General features: G+C 41.1%; 1 protein-coding gene across 1 annotated transcript; it reads left to right on the top strand.

Moving 5' to 3' along the window:
- Positions 1 to 3,064: 3,064 nt before the first annotated feature.
- LOC149298821 (alpha-2,8-sialyltransferase 8E-like) lies at positions 3,065 to 22,597 on the top strand. The gene is made up of 4 exons (XM_089487110.1): positions 3,065 to 3,148; positions 20,836 to 20,948; positions 21,151 to 21,237; positions 22,138 to 22,597. The coding sequence occupies exons 1-4, from the start codon at positions 3,065 to 3,067 to the stop codon at positions 22,595 to 22,597; spliced, it is 744 nt and encodes a 247-aa protein (XP_089343236.1).
- The last annotated feature ends 968 nt before the right edge of the window (positions 22,598 to 23,565 follow it).

Below are 23,565 nucleotides of genomic sequence, written 5' to 3'. Positions count from 1 at the left end.
CCTTCTGAATTATATGCCATCAAATGTTATGTTTCTAATGAGATGACTGTCATAACAAAGCTATTATGCTATCATACAGCAATACTACTACCACCTACTGAAGGATCTATGTAGTTTGGTACAACTACAGAATTTTTTGTCTCGTATAAAGAAAAACAAGAAACAGAAAAAAACATTGTCTATAAAAATATGTCTTTAATATGTTTTTGGATATATGTGTAAGCTGGGAATGCATGAACACTATAAGGGGTGAGAGGTAAGTCATGGAACACAGCAAAATCAGCACTCTAGAAATGCTGGAAAAGTTGTTGGGACTGAGGTTTCAGGAGACTAAAAAGAGACCCCAGCTACTCTTACAATAAATTGGTGCATTCATTACTATAGACATTATATATGGCTAAGGTGAAACAATGGGAGACAAGTAGGGCAAACCTGTCCAAGCTAATCTTCAATTGCATTCAGACTATGGCTTTAAGAACCCTAGAAGTGCTTTCTAAATTCTGAGAGATATAACATCTTATCTAGAAAAAAATGTCAATTTAACAGCAAGATAAGCATGCATTTAGCCAAAATCCTTTTGTATAATCATTCCTAATACATTTTACACTGTGGTACACTGTGTGTGATTGAAGTTAACCATGTTTTACAGCAAAATACCCATATGACATATGTTGTCATTGTAAGCAGTGGCAAAATTAGTATGTTTAATTCAACATAACTGCACAACTTTGTGTATGACCTAAATGGAATCATTCAGCAGAATATTGTGAATGTGGTTTTGAGCCACTTGTATGGAAAGCTTCAGTGACCGTAATGCTGCAACATTGGCAGTAATATTAAATTTTGCTTCTTACAGACACATACAAACACAAGACTTTTGTCTAGACATCACATGAAAGTTTTTGTAGTGTAAGCAGCAGACATGGATTATTAGAGTTAACACAGTATAAAGATATTTGGCACAACTCAGCGATGGATTGCCTCTGGCTGACACTGTGAAATATCTTCAATTCACATCCATTTAAATAACAGCTTTTGACCTCAAGGCTAACAAACTTATCTATTTCCCTGGACAATCTAGACTTGTCCACATGTTGGACACCTTTGTCTGAAATGTGAATAGCCTGTAAATGTCTATGTGTCTAATACTAAACCCATCTCTCCACATTTGCCAATTTGATATCCTATACATTGTGGTCTCTAACTCCATTTTGTGTATTAACCTTATTCCGGGAATGTCCCTGTGTTCATTTGCATGATGTCTCTTTTAGCAATCAGATAGTTTGCAATATTTTGTAACTCTTCTTGCGGCAGATCATTTGGTCAGAATATCTTCTTCAGTTAAATCTTCTGGTAAGCATCACACTGAAGAATGTCAAATGCAGTTTGATATAATCAGAAGCACTGGCATTGTCTATTCATGTTAGTGTTACATTATATTTGGATTTTGTTCAGATACCTCACCATGTTCCACGTCTTGATGATCTCATTAAGTTTTAGAGTTTATTGAAAGTGAGCATTACACTTCTTGAGGGAAAACTTGTCAGGTCTTCTCCTTGGACAAATTAGTAAGTGAAACACAGAGAGAAAGTATTTCCAGCACATAATGTTGCATGTTCAATGTAAACATCCAAACATACAGAGAAAGAGTCTTCAGAGCAACATTTATACTACTGGGAAAATAACCGTATGTTGAATTGAGCGCCAGAATAAATGGCCCTGTCATTGAAAGCGCAGGAGCCCAAAAATTAAACATTACCTAGTGTTATAAACTTGCAGAAATTATTCTGGAAATTCTTTTGTAACTCTTTATTAAACAGTTTAGAAGAGTTGTAGAGGTAACATAGTAACCGTCATGAAAGCACCAGTTTCTGCTCCGCTGGCTTCCTTCCAACTGTCACTCACGCTACACACCCTTACTGATTATCCTCACATCATGTGTCCTCTCTTAATCATTTTCCGTCTGCTTGACATCACAGCTATGAGATATAGAGATATAGCAGCAAATCACACAGCACCAGATCTAGAGAGAAGACATCACGCATGCAATTAAGAAATCCGCCTCCATCTAGTGACCCACTGGACATTTGCCCTCTATGGCCTATGGTGAGAGCAGGTCTAGTTGGATTCACTAAAAATCATAGTTATGTCAGTCTTCTACAACTGTGGCAATGGGAAGCAAAAGTGCTATTATTTTTTGTTTTTAAGCACCCATTTTGCCTCGACAGTTTTGAGCATTTTTTCCCCAGGTCAAAGTCCTATGAACAGCTTAACTTTACAGAGAAAACAATTAGGTTTTAGGGCGAAATTGTTCATCATGTTCCAAGTTTATTTTGAGAAATATCTATTTTTTTAATAATGCTTTATATTTAAAGTTTATGCAAAATCCAGGCAAACATCTTTGCAGATATCAAAGAGACAGAGAAGCAAAACTAAGACTAAGGAGCATACCATATATGCAAGGGTAACACCTTATTTTTGCACCCGGCCTTCATCCTTGTCTCTTTCGTCTTTCAAAGTGTGCAGTTAATATGCTCTTAAAATGTAGAACCGGACGTTCATTTGAAGCATTGCATCCCAACCCCATAGGGCAAGATGGGGGTCTGTGAGGACAAAATGGCTTCATTATCAATGAATTTTGAACAGTGACAATGGGCAAGGGTGGCTTTCAGTACTTAAGGACCATTGGTTAAATAATTTGCGTGGCCTTCTCTGACAATGGATTTTTCTTATATATTTCTTGGCAAAAAAAGAACAAACTCATGTATCAGAGTAAGTTTGAGTTTCTGTATTCTGATAGGTTCCCCATAGACCAATGTGTTTCTAAACAGCTGCTTACATTCTGTATATGATAGGACCATGATTGAAGACACATTTCCTCGATCGCAAGCAAGTGGTGGAATATACACCAACACACCTTCATCAGGAATTTCAGATCACACAGTTCAGTGACCTCAGCCATTCAGAAGTTATACTAATTGAAATATTGTTGCCTGGTAAATTGTTCTGGGAGATCATTTAAGACAGCATCTTATGATTTTCCTCAGTACACAATGCTTAGACCATGGCACATAACTACTCTATTCGCTGTCCTGGCAGGTTTTGGTTTCTACAGCAACATAATCAACAGAGAAAGAACTTCATATCGGTGAGTATATCTCTGTATCCTAAATTGTAGTGTAGTGTTGGTATAATTAGTGAGGGATTAAAGGATAAAACCGTACTATACGAAAATCCTATGCTTGTCCGTTGATCCAATATTTGTTAATATATCATCCTCCTAATTGACTGTAAGCAATGGCAGGACCATTTTCTCTTTCTGTATCTGTATTTCCTATACATGTTCTTATTCTTGTTTTAGTTTTGTATGCTTTTAATTAATAAAGGCTTGGCCAGATTGTCCATTAGGCAAACCAGAACTTATAAAAACAGCACACTTTTACTGGGGACATGTGGCTAAGTATGCCTGTCTTGTCCCCAGTGTTCAATTGTCCCACGACAATATTTTCTACATTATTTTTTCAGGGACAGGTTCCATTATTACTCTGGTCTAGTGGAGTCTGTGGTATGGGCCTAGATAAAGAGATAACGAGATACACACTGGAAATAAAATGAAACATTAAAATGGCATGGTAAACCATTGTATTCACTTTAATGCATATGATAGCTGAGAGTTCCCTTTAAACTTACTTGGTGCCCCCTGCAAATGCACGAGGGCTTTCTATAAAATCCTCCAAAATGATTTGCCTACCCCCAGATATTTCAGCACAGGAGTTGTGTCTTTGCTTACAAAGTATTCCATATCCATTGATTGTTTAGGCTTTTTTTCTTATAATAAATATAAACTAAAATGTGACAAGCATACTATTATTAAAATCATTTAAACATAATTATTTCTCGGTTATAAATGCATTATCTGTTTTGGTTTTGTTGTAAACTTTGTCTTTTCAGATCAAGAAATATCCCTGAGAGTTTGTCACCAATAGAGTGCATGAAACTGAGAAGAATTATCTTACAAAATTCAAAATCGTAAGTTAGACATATCTGTTTATAACTAAGAATAATAATGATAGGATAAAGGTATGGAATATGAAACAACCTTTCACATTTATTTGAACACTACCAATTGGTTGGTGATCAGGAAGACATTAACTCATTAAAACCTTCATGACCTTCCATGTTGTCATGAAAACATGCACCCGAGGCAGTCTTCGGGAACCGCCATTCACCCTCACCACGCTGCAAGTCTTACGAGACTTCCTTCAAAGAATGCAAGGCTCTATTTACAGTGAATGAGTGCTGCTGATCAGAGATCAAAACAATCACAAATAAATACAAATATAAAAAAATACCCTACATTTTATAAACATATATTTTTTTTTAAGGAACGGGCTAATGACTGTGGATCAGAACTCCCATCACCCTCCGTCAGACTGATGATAAAAGTGATGGGAGTTGTAGCCCACAAAAGCGGGTGCACCAGAAGAGCAAAAGGCTGCCATACTTATGAAAATATATATTGTTATCTAACTGTGTTTTTATAGTGTCGTACGTAATTCAACTCTTTATTTTTTGTGCTGTGTGTTGTGCAGTTGTGCAGTGAAATAAATGTGTCATGTAGTGTGCCCTGTAGGATTAAAAAATATACAATAACCTATACATGTGGGGTATTTCTGTAATCTGGAGGGGCAGCTGAATACAAATGGCAGCATAAGAGCCCAAAAGCTACAAGAGAAACACTCCAGGTTGCCTATTTTCCAGAAATATGTTCTATGTGAATTATTTATTGTTTTATTTGTTCATGATTACCATTACAAACCTGTATACAGACCGTGAGAATAATCCAAAACGTTGATACAAAGATGCATGCCTTCGATCATTTGCCCAGTAATTGCCCCAACAATATAAAAGTTCTTACATATAAGGTATTTCCAAACTCATAACACCTATACTACTGCATTTTGGGGTATTTGGTCAAATTATCATACAAACATATCCGCCCTTGAAAAAATATGTATAATTTGTATGGGTACAGTAAAAATGAAAAAGGAGAATCATAGCTAAACAAACATATTGTAAAAACAATAAAAAAGGTCTATGTTTTGGGGGTAAAGAAGGGGTTAAAAATGTAACTATAGTGAGTGAATCAGGGAAATTAGCTTCTGATGACAGAATGATACCATTTATTTCTTTAAACTGTCGAGAGAGAGAGAGTATGGCAGTTAGGAATCTCGGGCACACGCATAACCCCCTGCATGGACTCAACACAAAAGAATATTGCCTGTGAAGTAAAACCACTCACAACTCTATGCATATATATTTACCTCCAGGATATCTCCTCTCGTTCTCTTAATTTTTTTTTAACATAACAATAAAACAAATAAGGAAATTATTAGCAAAACAAAATATCACAAAGATATTGTCAATGTCATTTTGTGAATTCTTCTTGAATTTGTGGCAACAACAATATTTTTTTTATACTTCATCTAGAGCTTATTTGATCCACCTGTCTTCTGTATTCTTGTCCCATTCCACTTTCAATAATATACAACTTTGGTCCCAAAACATGTTTAGCTTTTGCTTTTATCCATTTTTTGCATTCCATTGTAGGTTGAAACCCAGACTCCTTAACCAACATCATTGGGTTATTTTTTCTGTTTCATTGTCCAACGCCATCGTGCTCTTGTTATATTTTTGGCAGCTATCTGAAAGGTTTCTGATAAAGTCCCTGATTTTATCATTTCTAGTTTTTTAACTAAGGAATCATCAAATAGTAAATGGACTGGAGTGAATCCAGTCGTTGCAGGAATTGTACTGCCATATTGGAACATTTTTTCTAGTTCTTTTTGATCTTGACTGACTGCTCTGCTTGACCATTTGTTGCAGAATGGTGTGGGGCTGTCATATGATACTCTGTGGAAGTAAACTGACATGCACAATCCAGAAATCTTTTCCAATGCCTTTATTGTTTTATTACGTAATGTATCTTCTTCCTTTGAAGCTGATATGCCTTTGCTTGGATTTCTTATCGCCAATACTGCTTAATCAACAGTTACAAGTGTGAAATGTCATCTATATATACAGTGTTATGAAACAGTATTTGCCTCTTTTAAATGTTTCAGATCATCCAACTAATTTTAATACACAACAAAGACAATGGGAGTAAACACAAAATGCAGCTTTTCAATGATCATTTAATTTATTGGAAGTAAAGAGTTAACCAAAGCCTGTATTACCCATGTAAAGAAAAAGAAATTCCGTCGCTAAACCTTATAAGTGCTTGTGCCAACAACTGCAATCAAACATTTGCGATAACTGGTCTTGTTGTGAAGTTATTTTGTCCCACTCTTCTCGATAGAATTGTTTTAACTCATCCGCATTAGAGGGTGTTTGAGCATGAACTGCCTTTTTTAAGGTCATGCCACAGCATTTCAACCAGATTCAAGTGAAGACTTTGACTAGGGCACTACAAAACCTTAATTCTGTTTCTTTTGAGCCATTCAGAGGTGGACTTACTTTTTGTGCTTCGGATCATTGTCCTGCTGCATAACCCAACTGCACTTGAGCTGTAGGTCACAAACTGAAACATAGAAACATAGAAAGTGACGGCAGATAAGAACCAGTAGGCCCATCCAGTCTGCCCAACCTCTGAGTACTTTCCTTTAGTACTTGCCCTTATCCTAAATATAGCTTGGCCTTATGCCTATCCCATGCTTGCTTAAATGACTTTACTGTATTAACATCTACCACTTCTGCTGGAAGGCTATTCCATGCGTCCACTACCCTTTCCGTAAAGTAATATTTTCTGATGTTACCATTAAACCTTTGCCCCTCTAGTTTATGGTTGTGTCCTCTTGTTGTGGTAGTATTTCTCCTTTTAAATAAACTCTCTTCCTTTACCTTGTTGATTCCCTTTAAGTATTTAAGTGTTTCTATCATATCCCCCCTGTCCTGTCTTTTTTCCAGGCTATATAGGTTAAGATCCTTTAACCTGTCCTGGTAGGGTTTATCTTGTAATCCATAAAGGATTTTAGTAGCCCTTCTCTGCACTTTCTCCAACATATCTATATCCTTCTGGAGATACGGTCTCCAGTACTGTACACAATACTCCAAGTGACGTCTCACCAGTGATCTGTACAACGGCATGAGCACTTCCCTCTTTCTACTGCTAATACCTCTTGCTAAACAACCAAGCATGTAAAAGACCAGTTATCGCAAATGTTTGATTAACGTTGTCGACACAAGCACTTGTAAGCAGTGGCGTCTCTACAGGGGGGCAAGGGGGGCAATTGCCCCCCCTAGGTTATTCCCCCCTGTTGCCCCCCCGCCGAATTTGGAACCATCCAGCGGATTGCCTAGGACAGTCCCGCAATGGGACTTTAAGTCCTGGGCAGCCTGAAACGCTTTTTTTTTGGGACGCGGAGGAGAGAGAGGGGCGTCTGGCAACCGCTCGGCCCCCCTCACTCTCCTCCACGAGGCCTCTACCTCCGCCGCAGTGCCGACGTTTCATACTGAGCGCCGGTATATGACATCATATCCGGCGCTCAGGAGTGAAGACAGAAGCCTCGTTCTCCCGCCGCAGGACTTTAAAGGTGAGTGAAATACAAAGGGGGTGAGTAGGGAAAGAGGAGGGATAGGGGTTAGAAAGTGATAAGGGAGGGAGAAGGGGTAGAATGTGATAAGGGAGGGAGAAGGGGTAGAAAGTGATAAGGGAGGGAGAAGGGGTAGAAAGAGATAAGGGAAGCAGAGGGAGTAGAATGTGATAAGGGAGGCAGAAGGGGTAGAATGTGATAAGGGAGGCAGAAGGGGTAGAAAGTGATAAGGGAGGGAGAGGGGGTACATGTTAATGAGTGAGTATGAATTAAGGAGTGGATGCATTGTGTGAATGTGTGAGAGTATGCATTAATGTGTGAATGAATTGTCTGAATGAGGGGAGAGCATAAGTTAATATGTGGATGAATTGTCTGAATTAGGGAGAGCATGAGTTAATATGTGAATGAATTGTCTGAATGAGGGAGAGCATGCGTTAATATGTGGATGAATTGTCTGAATGAGGGAGAGCATGAGTTAATATGTGGATGAATAGTCTGAATGAGGGAGAGCATGAGTTAATGAGTATGTGTGTATCATAGATGTGTAATTGTGGAAGGGCAAAGATGGCACTCACCGGGGAATTCTCTCTGACAGCCGGGGAAGGTCTGCGCGGTGGACGCAGACAACCCACGCTGCTAGCCACGCCTCCTTCTGGCTGCAGCGGAAGTCTACACGCTGCCCGGACAACACACCGGAAGTCAGAAGCACCGGTAAGTTTTTTTTGGGGGGGGTGTTAAATGGGGGGCATAAGGCATTTCTGTAGGCAGAGTGCTCTATGAAATGCCTTTTAACCCCCTTAATGCCACTCTGCCTCCAGAAATGCCTTTTAACCCTCTATACACCACTCTGCCTCCTGAAATGCCTAATACCTCCCTATATGCCACTCTGCCCCATAATATGCCTTTTAACCCCCTATATGCATATAGGGGTATAAGGCATGTCTGGAGGCAGAGTGGCACATAGGGGGTCAAAAGGCATATAATGGGGCACAGTGGCATATAGAGGGTTAAAAGGCATATCATGGGGCCCAGTGGCATTTAGAGGGTTAAAAGGCATATCATGGGGCCCAGTGGCATATAGGGGTTTAAGGCATTTATGGGGCAGAGTAACAAGCCTTGGGGCAGATGTGCATAACTGGGGGCAGGTTGGAAAATAAAAGGAATTAAAAACAAAATATTTTTCTCAATCATAGCTTTTATTAAAAAAAATAGTTTACATGAATTAACATTTACTATAGGAATTTTTTTTCCTATAGGGTCGTTTTATATTCAGGCTTTTTCTTTTTTTCCTAAATTAATATTCAGATTTTGGGGGGTCGTCTTATAATCAGGGTTGTCTTATAATCGAGCAAATACGGTAATACCTGCAATGCTGTTTCCATGTATTTATTTGATCTATACCTGCAATGCTACGTTTTATAAATTGTTATTGTATACCTGCAAATACAGGATTTGTATGTCTGATTCTGTTGATTTGATATACACCTTCCGTGCTGAGATCACAAGTGAATTTCAATTGATCTATGCATGCAAAGCTGGGTTTGTGTGTTAATGTGTTGATCTATACCTGCTATCGGCAGCAGGGACTAATATTAATATATATCGGCAACTGGGGCTAATATTTATATATATATATATCAGCAGCAGGATCCAATATTTATATATATATATATCGGCAGCAGGAACTAATATTAACGAAACTGCCAGTTCAGCTGTAATTTTGAAATCATGTTTCAATCATAGTCTTTACTTCAAAGAGATAAGTACTCATTATGTAGATAAAAATGCATGTCTAATGCGTATATGTGATGGGCCATCACATAAATCAATAATAAAAGGAGGGGCTTGCTGGGGACATTAATACAAATCGTGGTGGCTGGAGGCGATTATACAAGGGCGTGGGGGCACCACATTAATCTATACTAAAAGGGTGCTGGCTGGGGCATCAATACACAAGGGTCAAAAACACTAAGGGGGTATAAACAACAATGCAGTGTGAAAAATCCATCCTGATGTAGATGTCAGTGACGTAGATTGTGTCCTGCTGTTTGTGTGTTTTTGGTTATCAGTGTACCAGAGCCTGTCCTGGGGTGTGTGTGCGTATAGGTGTTGGTGCGGCACAGCCTGTCCTGGTGTGTGTGTTTGGGTGTCCGTATGGCATAGCCTGTCCTGTGTGTGTGTTTGGGTGTCGGTGTGGCAGAGCCTGTCCTGGTGTGTGTTTGGTTATCTGTTTTCTGGCAGTTGGAATTATTTAATGTATACTTATCCAGAGATAAAATGCCCTCCTGAAGTTGTAGTGACTTCAGGGGACAAAACATTCAAGGCCCTTAAATTATTTAGTGGAAAAGTTAAGGTATTGTGTTATTTGTGCTATAATATTTATTGCAAGGATTAGTCGTACTAAATTGTGGCTTCAGGCTTCCCATGTTGAATGACCGAGTATTATGTTAGTCCAATAACAAAAGTATCATTCCATAGCACATTATTTTTGGCAATATATATATGTATATGTATATGTGTATATATATATATATATATATATATATATATTTTCTCAGTGGTATGATTTAATGGTGGAAATTATGAATGCCCCCCCCAGTTTGACTGTGGTATCTTGTGTGCCCCCCCTATATATTCTTTCTAGAGTCGCCACTGCTTGTAAGGTTTAGGGAAGCAATTTCTTTCAGGATTTTCTGGTACCACCGCCATGTTTGACTGTTGCTGTGATGTTCTTGTTGTGGAATGCTGGTAGGCAGGCCACTCCTGAGAAGGTTCACCACTGTTCCAAATGTTCTCTGTTTGTACATAATGGCTCTCTGTGTTTCAGTGGAGTCCCAGAACCGTAGAAACAGCTTTGTAACCCTTTCTAGACTGATAGCTGTCAATAACTTATCATCTGTTCTTGAATTTATTTAGATCGTGGCTGCATGTACTGCTTTTTTGAGACCTTCTAGACTACTTTACTTTGCAAGAAATATTTTATTTAATTGATGTATAGATTTAACAGGTCTGGCAGTAACCATGGGTGTGTCTAGCAAAATGTAACCCAATTATCAATTCAATTTAGTTAATTGGTTGATTTAGTAGCTAAAGGGGCAGTTATGTTTTCACAAAGACCAAGGTAGGATTGGATAGCTTTTTTCCTTCTATTCATGAAATCATCATTACTATGGTTATCTTGACTAATATTAAAGTTAGTTTGATGTTCTGAAACTGTGACAAATATGTAAAAATAGAAGAAATCGTCAGGGGGCAAATACTTTTTCACACACACACACACACACACACACACACACACACACACACACACACACACACACACACACACACACACACACACACACACACACACACACACACACACACACACACACACACACACACACACACACACACACACACACACACACACACACACACACACACACACACACATTAGGCCAGCTGTAAGGTCTAGTAAGTAGGGTCCCACTCCTTCTGTCACTGTTGAAATACAGGATTTTGTTTATATATATATATATATATATATATATTTTATTTTTTTTATATATATATTTATACGGTATATCCTCATGATACAACACAGTGGAATCTGTTGGTGCTATAATTTGGCTACTAGCTGGGCATGTAGATTTCTTTACAAAATTAACGCAAACGCACCCTGTTTTGTGATTTGTGTTACAACTATTCTAGTACTGAAAGGATTCAATTATGTGTAACGAACTATGTGTATTAAATCAAACAAAACGTCAACTGCCACAAACACCAACAATGTTATCAAAATGCTGTTGTTCAAGAGTGCATTGTCCAGCCAATTCCCACTTTGTAACTACAAGGTGCAGCTTAATAATGGATTTTCCTGAAATATGAAGTCTCACACTGTTTATTGTGTTCCGTGCATAGATTATTTTTTTAGAAATGCTTAACGAACCAGTATGGGAATGGTGCTTGGATATTAAATTAATCAGAATACAAATCTTTTTAACCGAGATTATTCCTATACCATACTTTTCCCAGTAATTGCGTGAATAGTTGTACTTTCCCTTTATTGGCGGTCCCTTGGCGGAGGGGGATGAAGTCCTGGCAGCAATACATCCATCGCGCTCATGGGCACATATATCCTCATGACCCTTGCACTGCCTATTTAATGTGGTGACAATGGTTTGATAAGACCTTAAATAACACAAACACACACAATAAATGACACCAGCCCAACTTAGCTTTAGAAATGGCCATGGCATTTATTTACCTAAATGCTGTAGCTTACTTTATTGAAAAACCATAAACAGATAAATCTGTTGTTCATTAATAAATCACCTAACCACCTAAGCCTGCTGAAGGTTCCATCTTACTACTATAAACATTGCAACATGGTGTATCATCGGCAGACCACCCGCCAGGCACCACTGCTCGTTCCTCAACACAGTGGGTCGGGTTAAGCCATGTCACCTACTGACATTGTCATAAACAACCTCTAACATCTAACCATGATCCAGGCATTAACCCCTTGTGAGTTTCTCACCAGTGGCGGATCAACCGGGGTCGCAGGGGTCGCGACTGCGACCGGGCCCCGGCGGCAGGGGGGCCCAAGCCAAGGGGCCGCCCGAAATCTTTTTTACGTTTTTTTTTTTTTTAAATAAGGCAGGGGCGTCCAACATGCGGCCCGCGGGCCAAATGCGGCCCGCGAGACCTCGAGGTGCGGCCCGCGTAAGATCGGCAGCCAGGGCAACCGATCTTACACGAGCCGCACCTCAAGCCCTGCTACTTACTTGTGGGAGGGTCTTCTGGACAGCACAGAGGAAGCGGAGTTCACGTGACATCCTACTTCCTCTGTGCTTTAGCAGAGAAGGCAGAGGGAGGCCGCGCCCCCTGCTGAAGTCTGTGAGCGGCATCCCCTCGATGCAGTGCAGGTAAGGGGGTGGGGAGGGTGTTTGAATGAGTGTGTGTGATTGAGGGAATGAATCTGTGAATTAATGATTATATGAATAAATGAGTGTGTGTGTGTGTGTGTGTGTGTGATAGCATGGATGTGTAAGTGCTGGAACCTAGGCATGATGGGACTGTGATTGCTGTTAGCAATCACATTCCTATCATGCCAAGTCAGCCAGTACATGCTGAAACCTGGCCAGCTGCCCCCCTTGTGTATTGATGCTGCCAGCAGTATGGGGTCTGCACATCACTTACAGCCATCCTGTACCAGCGTGTATTGGCTGACTTGGCATGATAGGAGTGTGATTGCTAACAGCAATCAGAGTCCCATCATGCCTAGGTTCCAGCATTTACTGGATGGATGTGTAAGTGCTGGAACCTAGGCATGATGGGACTGTGACTACTGTTAGCAATCACACTCCTATCATGCCAAGTCAGCCAGTACATGCTGAAACCTAGCTAGCTGCCCCCCTTGTGTAGTGATGCTGCCAGCAGTATGGGGTCTGCACATCACTTACAGCCACCCTGTACCAGCATGTACTGGCTGACTTGGCATGATAGGAGTGTGATTGCTAACAGCAATCACAGCGAGCACAGTCCCATCATGCCTAGGTACCAGCATTTACTGGTTGCCTAGGCTAACAGCAATCACACTCCTATCATGCCAAGTCATATTGCTAATTTTGTCTAATTGTGTGTTACCTACTTTTATTAAACATGTGAGTTTTTATTATTATTTTTAAAGGTGGGGGTCATTTTCAGTTTTGGCTAAGTGAACCCTGAATGTTTTGGTCCAGAATTTTCATTTTAGTTCATCCCTAGAATAAATCTAGGGAATCCTGAATTTGTAGTCGCAAAACTTTCAAGGCCCAGAAATCAGTGAGAGGAAGAGTAAAGGTTTTGTGTCATTTTACTTTATTTTAATCTGCATATTTTATTAAAGACCATATTTTCTCACAGTGAAAAATGAGTGCGGCCCGCGCACGTATACAATTCTGATGAAGTGGCCCACTGCAGAAAAAACTTGGACACCCCTGGATTATGCCCTTTGTACATGCGCCCCTTTTTCTTTGATTTTTTTACAGATATGATTCAATATGTAAATTTAATTTGTTGAATTAGTTGAAAAAAAATTGTTGGGTAAAAATCATGTTTTTTTTGGGGGGGTGAGGGGGTGGGGGGGCCCTTAACAGATTCTCGCGGGGGGGCCCTTAACAGATTCTCGCACCCGGGCCCTGAGGCGTCTAGTTACGCCCCTGTTTCTCACCTAGCACTTCTCAAGGGACCCTTCAGCGCACTGAAGCCACGAATCACGGGGGGGGGGGGTTGTTGAGCGGAAAGCAGGGACAAGGTGCACCTACAATAATTCAGACAGGGTCATGTAACCCTTTCTGCTAATTGCTACAGGGGGAATCAGCAACACTACCATTGCAAGTACTGGCATAGCACTTGTCCAAGATGGTGCCGTCTCCCTCAAGTAAACTCAGACCGTTTTATCAAGGGGCAGAGCTTCCGTAATCACCATGCTGAGCAGTATAACTCTCTTACCTGTGCTCAGATATTCAGACTGGTTCTGTGTCGTCTGGAGCTTCCCTATCTCTGTTGCCTTGTCTTTCGCATCCTAAGATTACCTGGTACCTGACCTTTGCTCGCCCTTGACCTTTCTCTCATCTCCTGATCTACCATTGCTGACCTTGGACCCTTGACCTTGCTGATCTGACCTCCCCTATCAGGGGGACCTTGGCTCGCATACTGACTATCCTCTTCTCTCAGTACCAGTGGCAGTGTTTCCAGCATACTATTCTCAGCACCAGGGGCAGTGTGTGTCTCTCTGACTATCCTTTAGTAGAGGGGCCGCTAAGTCCCGGGTGGCACACCAGTTGCGGCTCAACTCAGCTGTGTGGCCAGTCAAGTGAACACCCTCATTATTATTGGTGATCCAGAGAGTAACTCCTGCATTCATACATTTACTATCAATCCTGCATCTCATACTCCTTGCCTGATTGCTAACGTGATACAGTTATAGGAGGGGTATTGCAAAAAATGACTCGCTCTAATATGTGCATCCCTTACTGACACACATTTTTGTAGGCACAAAGCAAAATCAAACATCTAGCCTTACCCCATAGCCTACCTTCAGTGGGAACTCATCCTTGTCACACTGCATGTCCTCTGTGATGAGCAATAGGATCGGACATCATATTGTGGGGCTACGTCTCATAAGGATCCACGATAAAAGGAAGGAGAGGCTGTGTCACCTTTGAACTGTGTATTTTGGCCAAAACTGACAAAGCCTACGGTGGTAAATCTCATAACAAAGACCCAATCTCCCTATTGGCCATTAAGGCTACCTGTAGGACCGTTGCTAAATGGAAGGCCTAAAGGGAGATCACTGATCCCCCCAATCAGGCCATTAATACTATGGAGGAGTATACCATGACAACACAGCCTCAGTGGATTACTTCTGCATGGAGTTACATGTCTTTAAAAGGTAAGGTGCTGTGATATGATCTCATGTAATCTATTTTCCTTTTCTAGAATAAAAACTAGACATTTTCTACAATATGTTAATGATATTCAGAGGTGTCCTTGGACAGAAAACAAGACAACATTTAACCACTTAAAGTAAGTACTAACCGCATATATGAACTGCGTGCCCTGTTAAACACATGTTCATATATATATTGTGACATGTATTTAGCATGTAAAGGGACCACCCTTCCTAATGTATTCATACCAGTGGCGTCTCCAGGTTTCATATTTAGGGGGGGCACATGGGGGGCCAGGGACCAAAGTAGGGGGGCCAATTATAAAACGGTACATATACACTATATATATATATATATATATATATATACACACACACACACACACACACGTTAGACGTGCATTTTTAACTACATAATATGCACTTATCTCTTTGAAGTAAAGACTGTGATTAAAATATGATTTCAAAATAACAGCTAAAGTGACAGTTATTTTTCATTCTTTAATATTAGCCCCTGCTGACAATATATATAAATATTAGACCCTGCTGCAGATATATAGAAATATTAGACCCTGCTGCAGATATATATTAATATTAACCCCTGCTGCAGATATATATTAATATTAGCCCCTGCTGCGGATACATACTTATATTATACCCTGCTGCCGATATACATAGAAATTATACCCTGCTGCCAACATATATTAATATTAGCCCCTACTGCCGATATATATTATTAGTCCCTGCAGCCAATATATATAAATATTAGCCCCTGCAGCCAATATTTATTGATAATAGGCCCTGCAGCCGATATATATAAACATTAGTCCCAGCTTCCGATATATATTAATATTAGCCCCTGCAGCCAATATATATTAATATTAGACCCTGCTGCCAATATATTTGCCACACTGACTGCAGATCAGGGGAAGACAGTGAGAGTCAGTGCAGTGTTCCCTCCTTCTGACTGCACCGTGACATTGAGAGGTCCTCTCCCCTGTAATCATCCCCAGAGTCCCTTTGTCCCCTCATTCACTAAACCATAGCGCTCTTTTACTTACACCCTGTAGTTCAGGTATAGATCAAATAAACAACACATGGAAACAGCACATGCAACTGAATGAGATTAAAAAAAACCTTGTATTTACAGGTATACATAAATAATGTATGGAAACATAGCATTGCAGGTATAAACCAACAGAACACACAAACCCAGCATTGCAGGTATATATCAACTGGAAATCACATGTACACTCAGCACTGAAGGTTTAGATCAAATAATCAACACATGGAAACAGCACTCCAGGTATTGATCAACTGAATAAGACATGCAAATCCTATATTTGCAGGTAAACATTAATAATGTATGGAAATATAGCCGATACAGATGAACAGAATGACACAAAACCCAGCTTTGCAGATATAAATCAATTGGAAATTACATATAAACTCTGCATTAAAGGTATAGATAAACCCCCCTAAATTACAGGCATAGATCACTGGTCACACACCCCAAAGCCAGCCCTGGTGTCCACACTGCCCATATAGAACCTGACCAGCACCTAAGTTACACATTATGTCAACTTTGTCCCCAAACAGCTGAACGTACGCCGTTTTTGTCCCATAAAGACCTCTCCCTCCCAATCTATCCTATCTACCCCCTCTCCCTCCCAATCTATCCTATCTACCCCCTCTCCCTCCCAATCTATCCTATCTACCACATCTCCCTCCCTATCTACCACATCTGCCTCTCTATCTACCACATCTGCCTCCCAATCTATCCTATGTACCCCCCTCTCCCTCCCAATCTATCCTATGTACCCCCCTCTCCCTCCCAATCTATCCTATCTACCCCCTCTCCCTCCCAATCAATCCTATCTACCCCCTCTCCCTCCCAATCAATCCTAACTATCCCCTCTCCCTCCCAATGTATCCCATCCACCCCCATCTCCCTCCCAATCTACCCCCTCTCCCTCCCAATCTATCCTTATCTACCCCTTCTCACTTCCTATCTACCTCTTCTCTCTAACCCCCTCCTAACTTTCTAACCCCCCCTTTGAAGTTCACTTACCTTGGGCTTGTCCAGCGGTGAGATCGCGAGGTCTCTGTATCCCTGGTTCTGCCGGCTTCACTGCTGGGCGCCGGATATGACGACATATACCGGCGCTCGGCTTGAAATGCCGGCACTGCGAACCAGGAAGAGGCCTCGCGGTCGCGGAGAAGAGTGAGAGGCGCCGAACGGTTGCTCAGAACTTATTCCTCAGCAACCGCTCGGCGCCTCTCACTCTCTCCTCCGGGTCCATTAAAAAAAAAAAAAAAGCCGGCGTTTCAATTGGGGGGGCACACCGGGGGGCACAGCATGATGTAGGGGGGGCCATGGCCCCCTCTGGCCCCCCCCTGCCGACGCCACTGATTCATACCCACTGTACCCTGAAGAAAATGACTGCACTGTGTCCTCTTTATTATACTGTAACCTGTAAAGTGGTGAGTACATCTGTTGGCTCTCAATAAAAATATTAGACTTGGGCACCAGGGGGCTCTTCGTGTTGGTCTTCGTGCTCGTCTTCGGCAAAAAAAAAACTTCGTATTCCGCGAATATTCGCCTGGTCCTGTCTTCTCTTCGGGCGAATATTCGCGGACACTCTTCGTGCTCGGGTTTTCTTCGTTTTCCCCGGTTAAGGGGTTAAAACGGGGTTAAAGCCGCTCTGGCGCCAGGAGTTTAAATGTCCGTATGAGCAACTCTATTGGTCGTCAGCAGGGGGCTCGTCTGCCATTGGTTGATGGCAGACGAGCCCCCTGCTGGCGACCAATAGGGTCGCTCGTCCAGACTGTTATACTCCTGGTGCCGTAATTGTTCGGCAGATCCCGCTGGTCTCCCTGTTCTATCATTTATTAACTGATAGAACAGGGAGACCAGTGGGATCTGCCGGGTAAGTTGCAGCATTGGGATTTTAAAAGTCTGTACGAGCGACTCTGTTGGTCGCTCGTACAGACTTTTAGGCTCCTGGTGCTGTAACTTACCCGGCACATCCCACTGGTCTCCGTGTTCTATGAGTTAAATGTCCGTACGAGCGACCAATAGAGTCGCTCGTACGGACATTTAACTGATAGAACAGGGAGACCAGTGGGATGTGCCGGGTAAGTTACAGCATTGGGGTTTTAAAAGTCTGCACGAGCGACTCTGTTGGTCGCTCGTGCAGACTTTTAAAACCCCAATGCTACAACTTACCCGGCACATCCCACCGGTCTCCCTCCCTGTTCAATTAATTAAATGTCCGTACGAGCGAACAATAAAGTCGCTCGTACGGACATTTAACTCTGAACAGGGAGGGAGACCAGTGGCATGGGCAGGGTAAGTTGCAGCATTGGGGTTTTAAAACCCCAATGCTGCAACTTGCCCTGCCGATGCCACTGGTCTTTAACTAATTGAACAGGGAGGGAGACCGATGCCACTGGTCTCCCTCCCTGTTCAATTAGTTAGTCCGTGCCGGGTTAAATGTCCGTACGAGCGACCAATAAAGTCGCTCGTACGGACATTTAACTCTGTACAGGGAGGGAGACCAGTGGCATCGGCAGGGTAAGTTGCAGCATTGGGGTTTTAAAACCCCAATGCTGCAACTTGCCCTGCCGATGCCACTGGTCTTTAACTAATTGAACAGGGAGGGAGACCGATGCCACTGGTCTCCCTCCCTGTTCAATTAGTTAGTCCGTGCCGGGTTAAATGTCCGTACGAGCGACCAATAAAGTCGCTCGTACGGACATTTAACTCTGTACAGGGAGGGAGACCAGTGGCATGGGCAGGGTAAGTTGCAGCATTGGGGTTTTAAAACCCCAATGCTGCAACTTGCCCTGCCGATGCCACTGGTCTTTAACTAATTGAACAGGGAGGGAGACCGATGCCACTGGTCTCCCTCCCTGTTCAATTAGTTAGTCCGTGCCGGGTTAAATGTCCGTACGAGCGACCAATAAAGTCGCTCGTACGGACATTTAACTCTGTACAGGGAGGGAGACCAGTGGCATGGGCAGGGTAAGTTGCAGCATTGGGGTTTTAAAACCCCAATGCTGCAACTTGCCCTGCCGATGCCACTGGTCTTTAACTAATTGAACAGGGAGGGAGACCGATGCCACTGGTCTCCCTCCCTGTTCAATTAGTTAGTCTGTGCCGGGTTAAATGTCCGTACGAGCGACCAATAAAGTCGCTCGTACGGACATTTAACTAATTGAACAGGGAGGGAGACCAGTGGCATCGGCACTGCCGATGCCACTGGTCTCCCTCCCTGTTCAATTAGTTAGGGGTTAACTTTTTTTTAAAGGGTTAAGGGGCCGTGCTAGTGAGCCTATTGGTCGCTTGCACGGCCCTTTAACCTATGGATTTCTGCTCCCGTTAACCCCTTCGATGCTGTGTTAACGCAGCATCGAAGGGGTTAACGGGAGCGGAAATCCATAGGTTCGCTGTCAGGGGCTACAAAGACCGTGCGAGTGAGCCTATTGGTCACCTGCAGGGTCTTTCTCTGGCATCAACCAATTGGTTGATGCCAGAGGAGGTCCCTGTAGGCGACCAATAGGCTCATTCGCACTGCCCTGTAACCCGTGACGGCGAACCTGCGGATTTCCACTTCCGGGAACTGCCGCGAAGCCACGAAGACAAGACAAGGTAAGATGAAGGGGGGGAATGGTAGACGAAGACGAAGACAATCACGAAGATTTTCGTGGTGTGTGTCTTCGTCTTCGCCTACGTTTTACCGCCGCCGTCTTCTCTTCGGCGTGTCTTCGGAACGAACACGAAAACGCACTCTTCGTGTTCGTTTCCATGTTCGCCCGAAGACGAATGCACAAGTCTAAAAAATATACATTCAAGTGTTCATGAGTGTGGAGAATTACTGGATTGCGCTGATTCTATGTATCTGTTTGTGGGGATGGAACTTGATATGCAATCGCAACTGCCAAAGAGCAGCAAGATCAGTCTTATCAAATCTTAGTCCCTACCAATCTGCTTTGGGGGTACAGTAAATGAGTCCCCCCAAAAATATTAAACTAAAAATCCCTGAATCAACACAACTGATCATATGACTTATCCCCGAACGAGCCATTCAAATAAATTGTCACAAAGCAGGCATCTGACATATTAGCAATTGATACTTTTAATGGAATCATTTGCTGAAATGTTCACAAATGTATGGTCATCACAGTTGTGAATAATACCTAGTTTTGTCCTGTAGGTTACATTAATTGTGCTTTTTCTCCAGACTATGCCTTGAGAGCTGTTGTAATGCTTCCCACTTCATGCTGGTGACTCAAGAGAATACGCCCATTGGACACACATTTAATTATGAAACACAGCAGAAAAAGACAATACAAATAACTCCTGAAATCCACCAAATGTTTCCAAAGGTATAAGTGCTATATACTTTTTGTGTGTAACAAAATATTATACTACTACAGAAAAGGTTCCAGATTTCTATATCTTTTATGCAAAAACAAAATACTCAAACTTCAACGTTCATCTGAAAAAAAAGGATCTTATCCTTTAAATGGAAAACTAGAAAAACTTATAGTATGCCCAGCTAGTGCTCGCAGTATAGAGAAATACATTTCGAGATATTAACTTAAAATATTTTTGGAGAAAAAAAATCACCACGTTTTGACGCAATGCATGTTTGGCACAATTTTGTCAAAGCAGACATGTTTAAAATCTGGTGCTTGGAACAGCACATCACTTAGATGATGCTGAACATAGCTTTTATTACAGCTTTTATTACAGTTTTATTATCTTATAAAATGATTTTGAACCAAATCACAACATTTGTGATGTCTTCTCCTTTAAAGGTATCACCATTCAATGGTAAGCACTTGGGACACTGTGCTGTGGTCGGTAATGGGGGAATATTGCGAAACAGCTTTTGTGGCAATGAAATTGACAAAGCAGATTTCGTATTCAGGTATTCAAATTTTTGATTAATAGATACCAAATTAAACATATATGTTCTTACACATATTTACAGACAAGTTCATAATTAAGTTATTTAAAAAAAACAGAAATATAATACTACAGTTTCAGTTTATTAATGTAGATTTGTTTATGGGACTTTCCTTAAAATATAATGTTTGTGTTTGAAATATGGTCGTTGACTTTTGTTGCAGGTTTAATTTGCCTCCGATGAATAGGTCATATGATACTGGAAGCAAGTGTGATCTTGTTACTGCAAACCCCAGCATACTGGCATCCAAGTAAGATGACTGTAAAAAAACATAATTCCACAATGTTTTTCCACAATGTGTTAGTCCATTAGCCATTCCACAATGTGTTAGCCCATTAGCCATAACCAGGGTTACATCCATGATGCTCAATGACCTTAAAGAGGACTGAAAATAAGCAAACAGAAGCAGGAATGGGTGGAGTTGGGTGAGGCAGGAACATAGTGAAGCTAACATCTGAAGGGGTTAGACCATCCCTAGGATAGTGCCCTGCTAATATGTAGTGTAAAAATAATGAATTAGAAGCGTAAGTGATATTGGGAGAAGAGGTGGTGGATCAATTTCATATTCAATAGCAATTTCAATACCCACTGGATTTCCATATCACTTCACAAAATGGCATTCTAGAAGAGTTCTCTGGCAATCTATGGAGCAAAACCATTCACTGTCTCCACAAAGTCGGACAGCAAGATTAGAGGAAGAGTGTAAATATTTTTGGGCATCGCACTAATTGTGCCTTATTTAAATACAAATATCTTAGAAATCACAAATTCCTAGTTTTATATTTTTAGCATTTTCAGTCCAAGGGTGTCTCTTATGATTTATTTGCCACTATATGCTATCGGGGGAAGTTGATCTATCACCTGTTCTTGCAATATTGCTCTAATTCATTACTTTTGCACTACATATTAGCATATTAGCTTAGTGCACACACTTCAGACATATGATACATTTTGTTATAAATCTTACACACAATAAAGTGGAATAAAATGTAGCCAGGCTAGCAGGCTGAGTTATGTGGGTCATGGGTGACATATTTGCAATCTTGTTTTAGTCTTTTTATCTGTTATTTACGAGTACTATTAAAATATTCACATTGTAACTTCATTTCTCCATCCCTCCACCACTGGTAATTTCTCCATATCATCACAGGTTTGGAAGCCTGCAAGGGAAGAGGAAACCCTTTATTGATATGATCAAGTCTTATGGTTCAGCTCTAATCCTTATGCCGGCCTTTTCGTACACCATGAATACAGACATCTGTTTTAGGGTTCTCCATTCCTTGGAGGACTTTGGCGTGCATAACAGAGTTGTGTTCTTTCACCCAGAATATCTAAAGAATCTCTCTATTAAGTGGAAAGAGAATGGGCTTAAAGCAAAACGTCTGTCGTCTGGTTTCATGATAGTCAATGCAGCCATGGAGTTATGTGAGAGGGTAACACTGTATGGCTTCTGGCCATTTCCCAAAGATCCAGAAGGAAGACTTGTGTCTCATCATTATTATGACAACATTTCCCCCAAGCCTGGTTTTCATTCCATGCCACAAGAATTTTATTTTTATATTCAAATGCACACAAAGGGGTCTCTGTATCTGAAGATTGGAGAATGTTAGCTACAGCTATTTACTGTATATGTCACATGGTAATGTTTCTCTTCCTATGAATGAATCAATGTAAATATAATATGTTCAACAGCAAAGTGTTGAACTGAAGCCAGTTTCCCACCTAGACATAGCCTTATTCTAGCAGTGCACAAAACTTGCCAATATATTTTTTTTGAAATGTTCAGACGCTTTTAACTGCTGCCCCCTAAAACTGCCACCCAAGGCCTGGAACTAGTCGATCACATTCTCTTTGACCTATGTTCTGAAGCTTAAATGTGCTGTCCCACCTACTGTTGAATTTATGACTTGAATGTCCCAAAGTTGCATTGGCTTTAAATAGTCCTTTTACCAATAAAATGGATTTGCATTTGATTTTTATCCTTTATTTAATTGTCTATGAAAGACACACACATTATATCAGCCAATAAATTATAGAAAAATGTTTAATGTTGTCAGCGATGGCAGTGGCACATGATGACATAAAACCACAGTGTCACGTCAGTGTATTGTGTAATAGAGGATTTTGCTATGGAAACACCAAACTCTTGCTCCCTCTTGACAGCTATAAGGAACAGGGCACCTTGTATAACCCTAGGCTAGGACACAGTCTTCAGATCTAGTTGTTCCAAGTGAGTTTTAAATCAAACATTGTTTTCTTCATTGTTCCCCGAAAAAAAATGATTTATCATTTAGATGTTAAAATAGCATACATTGGGATAATCCATTTTTAGAGCTTATAGTTTGTTTTAAACTATATAAAATATGCAAAAGAACAGCACGTAAATAAAACTGCTTAGTGAAAGTTTGTAAACACATTAGTCCACTACCCTATCCCCTACCCTATGCAACTCACTGCAACCTGATGCAGGCCTCACGGTAAAGGGGTTAATTATTCAGGACCTTAACAGATCCTTAACTTGTAATCTTGATCTTCATTAGATACATCATTTTCAATATGTTTTTGTTCCTGAATATTT

This window comes from Sceloporus occidentalis, unplaced genomic scaffold (assembly GCF_023333645.1).
Source record: "Sceloporus occidentalis isolate IW3139 unplaced genomic scaffold, rSceOcc1.0.p SCAF_31, whole genome shotgun sequence".
Taxonomy (NCBI): Eukaryota; Metazoa; Chordata; class Lepidosauria; order Squamata; family Phrynosomatidae; genus Sceloporus; species Sceloporus occidentalis.
This window is presented reverse-complemented; position numbering and strand designations above follow the sequence as displayed.